At 41.1% G+C, this 8,734-nt stretch overlaps 1 protein-coding gene across 3 annotated transcripts in view; it reads left to right on the forward strand.

Moving 5' to 3' along the window:
- SPG21 (spastic paraplegia 21 (autosomal recessive, Mast syndrome)) overlaps positions 1-8,734 on the forward strand; it is a 17,719-nt gene that overhangs the window by 6,818 nt on the left and 2,167 nt on the right. For all 3 annotated transcript variants that reach the window (XM_006770777.2, XM_006770778.2, XM_015568518.1), the window contains 3 exons: positions 437-582; positions 5,207-5,315; positions 6,596-6,703. In XM_006770777.2, the coding sequence (XP_006770840.1) occupies positions 437-582; positions 5,207-5,315; positions 6,596-6,703 (363 nt within the window). The remainder of the gene's footprint in view (positions 1-436; positions 583-5,206; positions 5,316-6,595; positions 6,704-8,734) is intronic.

Consider the following 8,734-nt stretch of genomic DNA (forward strand, 5'->3'; position numbering starts at 1 on the left):
AAGATCAAAAAATTTCTATATGTGACACGGCACCAGAGTTAAGTTAGGGTTTTTCAAAATGCTACTCGCCGAGCTCAAAAGGTTCACCATCACTAGTCTGTGCTTAACCACTGAGCCACAACACTTCGGGCCTGAATCGTAGTTTTCTTAAACAGAAACTGCCAGTGGTTTCATTTTCTAATGTAATCTGTGAAGAGTATTTCTTTAAGTTGTATGATTTGTGTGCACAGTTGTATTGTTTTTCAAGGGGTGCATACATTGCATTTAAATACATTATTTCCTAAAATTCTAACTGCAGTAGATAGTTTAGTCTGTTGGCTAGTAGTGACATTCTCTTCTGTGGTTGGTGACAGTTAAAAATGTGTTGTTGTTTTTTATATTTATGTTCAGGATTAATCATTGTGGTAAGATCTTCCTTGTGCTTGTTTACAATTAGGTTCATCTTTTTGGGGCTTCCTTGGGAGGCTTTTTGGCCCAGAAATTTGCTGAATACACTCACAAATCTCCCAGAGTCCATTCCCTCATCCTCTGCAATTCCTTCAGTGACACCTCTATCTTTAATCAAACTTGGACTGCAAACAGGTAAGGACGTAAACATTTGGCCAAAATTGTTACTATTTTTGTTCAATGGAATTTTGGAAATGTTGGCTTTTGTGGGTGTTTTTGGTACACCAGGGAGGGAGGTTATTTCTACTTCTGTCTTCTGAAACCACCCTGGCTTTTAAAATTAGAAATAGTCATCTTTGCAAAAGAAAAGAATTGAATGAACTCTGAATTCACCTATTTCATTTACTCTAAACTATTGCATAGCTTTGTTTAATATGCATTCATAAGCTCTTACAGTTTCTCTTTGGTGCACATGCAGCTATTCTTGTGTTCTACATGTTGCACTTGTTATTTTATGTAAACACTAGAGTCCTGGTGCACGAAATTTGTGCACTGGGGGTGGGGATCCCCTCAGTCTGGACTGCAACCTCTCACAGTCCGGGAGCCCTTGGGGGATGTCCAACTGACAGCGTAGGCCCGGCAAGGAGCCAACCTAAGCTGCAGTTGGACATCCTTAGCACTACTGAGGAGGTGGGAGAGGCTCCGGCCACTGCCGCTGCACTCGCCAGCCATAATCCCAGCTCAGGGCTTCTGGCTGAGCAGCGCTCCCCCTGTGGGAGTGCACTGACCACCGAGGGGCAACTCCTGTGTTGAGCATCTGCCCCCTGGTGGTCAGTATGCGTCATAGTGACCAGTCGTTCGCTGTTTGGTCGGTTTGCATATTAGCCTTTTATTATATAGGATTCTGTGTATTGACTGAAATAGTTTTTTTAGGAATTTGGCTTCTCTCAGTTTTTCATTGTATTCTATTATAAATCTTTGTACAAATTACTTTTTTCCCTTCCCTTTCTGGGTTATTTCCTTTAGATATGTCCCCCAAAATGGATAGAGTAGAGCAGGGATGGGGAATGTCATTTGGCCTGGCCCTGCCATGGCAGTAGGGTGAGTTAATTAAACATTTGACCAAACATAGCAGGCTAATTTTTAAGTTGATAATTTTGTATGGCCTGTGAATGATGTTATAAATATACAAATGGCCCTCGGCAGAAAAAAGATTCCCATTCCTGGAGCAGAGCATTTAGTCTGTCACCGGATGTTCTGCAGGTCATGACACTTAACACGTTAAGCGGCCAGCCTGTTTTGTCTTCGGGACGGAAAGTATAGTGTCAGTCACGGTGACTGACAGGGCGCTTAGCATGCTAATGTTTATTTGCTTTTCAGAAAGATGGATGATGGACTGCTTTGTGGGGCAACCAAGGGCGTACCTGCTTCCTCTGGGCTATCCTGTCATTGATTTTGTCATTTTAAGTAGTTTGATAGGGATCTAATTGTACCTTAAAGCTAACTTAATGTGCATTTTGTTTCATTGCTAACAAGGCTAAGCTCTACCCTAAAACATAGCCCAGAGACTGAACATGCCTGTCTGATCAGGTTGGTTTTCACATAATGTTATAGGTAAACGATGTTTTCATGGCTTTCACATCTACTTAAGATTGTACTCTGTTATTTTCCTGAAGTCATCTCAGTAGTTTACTCAGCCTTCATGCAACGATTTCTTGTATTCATTAGCTACAGGTACTTCATATCCAGGTGTGTACTAAAAAGTTCATTATTTTTGATGATTTTTTTAAAATCTTCATCTGAGGACAGGTTTGGGTTTTTGTTTTCTTTTTAAATTTTTATTTATTGATTTTTTTTCAGAGAGGAAGAGAGAGAGAAATATCGATTTGTTGTTCCACTTATTTATCATTCATTGGTTGATTCTTGTTTGTGCCCTGACCAGGATCGAACCTGAAATCTTGGTGTCCTGGGATGATGCTCTGACCGGCTAAGCTACCCAGCCAGGGTCTGAGAAAATGCTTTTATTGGCTTGAAAGAGAGAGAGAGAGAGAGAGAGAGAGAGAGAGAGAGAGAGAGAAAGAGGAACATTTGTGAGAGAGTAAAACCAATCGGTTGCCTCCTGCACGTGCCCGCTCCAGGGATCAAATCCTCAACCTGGGTATGTGCCCTGACTGGAATTTGAACCCAAGATCTTTTCGTGCATAGGAGACACTCCAACCAACTGAGCCAACCGACCAGGGCTGGATGATTTATAATGTTTCAATTTGTCAGAAGCCATTTTGTATTCTTTGCATATTAGCTACTTTAAAATATATATATATGTTTTTGTTGATTTCAGAGCAAGGAAGGGAGAGAGAGATAGAAACATTAATAATGACAGAGAGCCTTAGCTGGCTTGGCTCAGTGGGTAGAGCATCGGCCTGCCGACTGAAGAGTGCTGGGTTTGATTCCGGTCAAGGGCACATGCCCGGGTAGTGGGATTGATCCCCGAATCAATGATTCTCTCTCATCATTTCTCTCTCTCTCTCTTCCTCTCTGAAGTCAACTCTCCCTCTCTCCCTCTCTCCCTCTCTCCCTCTCTCCCTCTCCCCCCCTTCCTCTCTGAAGTCAATAAAAATATTTTTTTAAAAAAATAATACTGACAGAGTATTATCAATCAGCTGCTTCCTGCACTCCCTCTATGAGGATTGAGCCTGTAACCCGGGCAATTGACCTGACTAGGAGTTAAACTATGACCTCCTGGTTCATGGCTCAACACTCAACCATTGAGCCACACTGGCTGGGCATATTAGCTACTTTTTAACAAATATCTGAGCGTTTACTATATGCCATACACGGAGGTCAAAGAGGTGAGCATACACAACAGGACCCACTCCCCATAATGCACACCTAGGCATCAGGCCTTTTTAGAAGATAAGAAAGCGCCAAAACCAGTTTGGCTCAGTGGATAGAGCATCGGCCTGAGGACTGAAAAGTCCCAGGTTCGATTCCGGTCGAGGGCATGTACCTGGGTTGCGGGCACACCCCCAGTAGGAGATGTGCAGGAGGCAGCTGATCGATGTACCTCTCTCATCGATGTTTCTGACTATCTCTCTCCCTTCCTCTCTGTGAAAAATCAATAAAATATATTAAAAAAAAAAAAAGAAGATAAGAAAGCTGTGGGGGTGAGGTGGAGAACGTAGATAAGTGAAAGCCGACTGTCCTTGTGAGGGAAGCTCAGCTTCCAACAAGGCCATTCTACTGAGAATATGCATCAGAGGTGATCTACACCTTTTGTAAGTCATTTTCAGTGCAGGCTTAGAGAAATCAGTGTTTTACCCTATATAGTGGCTCTCAGCATTTGTAATTAATAGAATGTCATTAATATAATTAATATCAACCAATTATTATTAATATCAGCCAAAAATCACATAGAAATAAATCCATAAAGATGGAATTGCCTTGAATTAGACCAGCGGAATCTAATAGTAGCAAACTTTGGGAGGTACACTAACTCTCATTGTGCTAATTTGAAATCTATTTTGAAATATCAGTCAATCCAAAGGTGATGTAAATGTGAAGGTTGGTATCTTAGGTTTTCAGTCTTCTATAAGAAATATGAAGCACCCCAACTGCTCTTTCAGGTAATTGTCAGCAACACAGCTGACAAATATAACATGAAGAAGATGATTATTGTAGATCACGCAGGGAGAACACAGGGTAAAATATTTAACTGAGGCAGTGTTTGACTATATTCTGCGCAGTGAGAAAACCTGAAGTCAGGTTAGCACTAGAAATACAGTTTAGCAATTAAGGAAAAAAAGTCTTGGAATCATCAGAATGTCTACCTTGGTAAAGTTATTTTAAAATATATAAAAGGCTAATATGCTAAGTGTCCGACTATCCGACCGGTTGCTATGGTGCACACTGACCACAGGGGGCAGACGTCAATGCAGGAACTGCCGTGACGTGCAATGGCACCACGGACCTGGCGCCTACAAAGCAACACTTGGCTTCCCCCAAGTGGGATACAGGCCCCACTACCCCAGAGCGACAGCCCACCAAATCACAGCCGACGCTGCCGAGACCCCATGGTGCAAAATGCGGCCCACAGCCCAGCCCAGCCCAGAAATGTGCGCTGTGGACGCTGGGTAATGACATCACATATCAACGCCCAGCTTCCTCTCCCTAGTGACAACTATGCGCAGAATATAGTCAAACGCTGCTGCAGTTAGATATTTTACCCTGTGTTCTCCCTGCGTGATCTACAATAATCATCTTCTTCATGTTATATTTGTCAGCTGTGTTGCTGACAATTACCTGAAAGAGCAGTTGGGGTGCTTCATTGGGCTGGAAAAAGTTTAGCTACATCAGAAAGCAGGTCTAATTAAGCAAGTTTATATATATAAAAGGCTAAGTTGACTCGCGCATGTGCAATACATACAAATCTCTCCCTGGCGCCAATTGCATGCATGTGTTTTGATCTGTCATTGTCGATTGTGAATTTGGTTGACACTTGTATTATAGAGAAAGGGTGAATAGTGATATTAAAATAGTTCTTCTAATTAATTTCCCTTCAATGTGCACAAATCCATGCACTGGGCCACTAGTCACTTATAATTATGTAAATCCTCAAAAGTTTAATCATATTAAACATAATTCTTTGGGAGCTTGGGAGAGTGTATATAAAAACAAGATGCTGAGCGCTTTGAAAGAAGGGACTAGGTCTTTTTATCTCTAGATCCTAAGTAGCTAATATAGAAACACTTCAGGGTTGAATAAATATTTGCTATTTATGTGTAGTCTTGGAAGTTTAAATGATCAGGTCTTTGTTTTACAGCTTTTGGCTGATGCCATCATTTATGCTCAAAAAAATAGTTCTTGGAAACTTTTCATCTGGCCCAGTGGACCCTGTGATGGCTGATGCCATTGATTTCATGGTGGACAGGGTAAGGATTGCAGCACTGGGGTGGGGATACCTTATACTGGGAGTTTTCATGTTTCCTTGGTTCCTGAAGAAACATCTGTCTCATTGAGGATGTATTAAAGGTGCTTGTTGAGTAGCCTTCTGTATTAACATTAATATATTACTGCTGGTAATTCCTCAGAATCATTGTGGGGAACTTTTCAAAATACAGATTCCAGATCATCAAACTGAAATTCCTGGGCATTGGATCTGGGATTCCTGTATTTTTATTCCACTCCCCACTCCTACCTTCCCGAGATGAATCTGATGTAGCAGCTCTATAGGCTTGCATTTATTTATTTACTAGAGGCCCAATGCACAAAATTTGTGCAAGGGGCTTGGCCCTCACAGCCCTGGCTTCCTCCGGAAGGTTGTCCGGAAGGATGTCCGGCTATCTGGTCTAATTAGCATATTATGTCTGGTCTAATTAGCATATTATGCTTTTATTATTATAGATTTTTAAAATTTTATTTATTGATTGTTTTAGAGAGAAGAAGGGAGAGAAACATCAGTGTGTTCTACTTATGCATTCATTGGTTGATTCCTGTACGTGCCCTGACTGGGGAGCAAACCTGCAACCTTGGCATATCTGGACGACACTCTAACCAATTGAGCTACCCAGCCAAACTAGGCTTGCATTTAGAAACTACTGGGCTAGTTAAAATTTCTGAGGTCTTATCCAGCTCTAAGATCTCCTAAGTGTTTATCTGTTGTCTTTTTTGTTGTTGTTGTTAATCCTCACCTGAGGATATTTTTCCATTGATTTTTTAAGAGTGGAAAGGGAGGGGTGGGGCGGAGAAACGTCGATGAGAGAGAGAAATGTCGATGTGAGAGAGACACATAGATTGGTTGCCTCCCACACGCACCAGGGCCAGGGAGTGAACCCGCAACTGAGGTACGTGCCCTTGACTGGAGTCGAACCTGGAGCCCTTCAATCCGCGGGCTGCCATCTATCACTGAGCCCACTAGCAAGGGCTTTTTGTCGTCTTGGAGCTGCGAGAGTTTGCTTGCTGCCCATGGCGCGGAGTTGAAGAAGCTGTTCAGGTGGAAGACTGTGAAAGGCCAGGTTCCCAGAACAGGAAAATGCCACCACCGGAGAGGCCTATTTGATGGCTCTCAGATACATGTGTTTCCTTGTCAGTGACCTTCCTGGCCCCCTGACACATGATCCCTCCTTTAGAAGCACAAATACTATCTGTGGATTTAATGGATATGTGAAAAACAAAATCAATTCAAAAACTTTACCTGTGTTTCTTTCTGTAGTTGGAAAGTTTGGGTCAGAGTGAACTGGCTTCGAGACTTACCCTGAATTGTCAAAATTCTTACGTGGAACCTCATAAGATTCGGGACATCCCTGTAACCATCATGGATGTAAGCTTCCTTTTAAGTAAAATAGATGCTTTATCTTTTTAAATGTGTATGTCAAGATCCTCCTCATAATTATTTTATAATTTTTCAATGTTTTTCAAAGGCAGCTTGGATTTTTTAAAAATCTCTTCAGCTTCCTTAATTCCAAAGCAATCTGTTTATTGCTTATTCTATATTTTTCCTGGCAGGGATAACCCAATTGAAATCAGAATCAATTTAAACAAATGTGGTAATTCTTACCCATTTTGGTGTATTTATCTTTATTCTTATCAACAGATATTACACTTTAGCTATTACATATCTGGGCAGCTAAGAGAAGGTGTCTCAGGAGGGCAGCAAATCAAGAATTCCATAAAGTTTATTAGTGCAAAAACTTCTTATGTTTTGGAGTTGTGGTAAAGTATACATAATAAAATTGACCACTTTAACCATTTTTGAGTGTACAGTTCAATGGCATTAAGTACATTTACAATGCTGTACAACCATCACCATTATCTAGTTCTAGAACTTTTCATCATCCCAAACTGAAACTCGGTACCCATTAAACAGTAACCCCCCATTGCTCCCTCCTAGTCCCTGCAGCCAGGTTGTAGCATGTATTAGCATGTCATTCCTTTTTAAGGCTGAATAGTATTCCGTTGTATGTGTATACCACATTTTATTTATCCAGCCACCTGTTGATGAACATTTGGGTTGTTGCCACCTTTTGGTTATTGTGAATAATGCTGCTCTGAACATGGTTGTGCAAATGTCCGTTGGAGTCTGTACTTAAATTCTTTTGGGTCTATACCTGGAAGTGGAATTGCTGAGGTCATATGGTGACTCTGTGTTTAGCTTTTTGAGACACCACGAGATCCTTGTCCACAGTGACTGTGCCATTTTACATCTCCACCAGCAGTGCACCAGGGTTCCAGTTCCACATCCTCACCGACACTTGTTCTTTCCTGTTGTTTTGATAATGGCCATCCTAGTGGATATGAAGTGGTATTTTATTGTGGTTTTGGCTTATAGTTTTAAAAAAAATATCATAACTATCTTTCCTCAAAAATAGATTTATTCTTAAATTCAGGGTATTTTATTTATTTTTAAATATATTTTATTGATTTTTTTACAGAGAAGAAGGGAGAGGGACAGAGAGTTAGAAACATCGATAAGAGAGATTGATCAGCTGCCTCCTGCACACTCCCTATTAGGGATGTGCCCGCAACCAAGGTACATGCCCTTGACCGGAATTGAACCTGGGACCTTGAGTCCGCAGACTGACACTCTGTCCACTGAGCCAAACCGGTTCGGCAAATTCGGGGTATTTTAAAAAGTTGATTTTGTCAGAAAATTATTCATTATAAGCATGATAACTTGTTATCATTTTCCACTGTAATCTCTACATTTGGACATTCACCATGACACTGAGCAACCTTTAAGCACTCTCGGTGCAATGTCTGCTCCTCACAGTGCATTTGATCTGCTTGCTCATCTTTTAAAACTGCCCGCCACTTGGGTACATGGTCACGGAAAACTGTCTCTAAGCTTAAGCAAGATGAGATGCATTTTTTTGTTTCTTTTAAATTACTTTTTAAAAAACATTTTTGCATATGTGTATAAACATCAGTTTGTGTGGGCATTGAAAAATGTTTAGAATCATATGCCCCAAACTTCTAGCAATGGCCCCTCCAGGGAAGGATCTGGACTTTTTCTCAGACTTGCAAATTTTTTTGGATTTCTTTACTGAGCATATACTACTTATATAGCTGTTATTAACATAGTAAAATTTTAAAATTCTTTTGGGGTTTTACGATCTTTTTGAAATTAAACTGGCATTTTCCAATAATGATTGTTCACTATTAATATTCTGTTCATTTAGTTAGCTATGTTTGAGGAAAAAGGAATTTCCTCCTCCCCTTCACCTCGATCCCCCCCAAAAAAGAATGCAGGAGACATTTGGCAGCAAAATCTGTGGCTAATGTCTCATGCTGGATTGGAGTCCCAGGCGATCAGCAAGCAGGAGGAGGTGGCCCCGACTGCACTGGGGTTCAG

The sequence above is a fragment of the Myotis davidii genome, unplaced genomic scaffold (assembly GCF_000327345.1).
Source record: "Myotis davidii unplaced genomic scaffold, ASM32734v1 scaffold461, whole genome shotgun sequence".
NCBI classification, from domain to species: Eukaryota; Metazoa; Chordata; class Mammalia; order Chiroptera; family Vespertilionidae; genus Myotis; species Myotis davidii.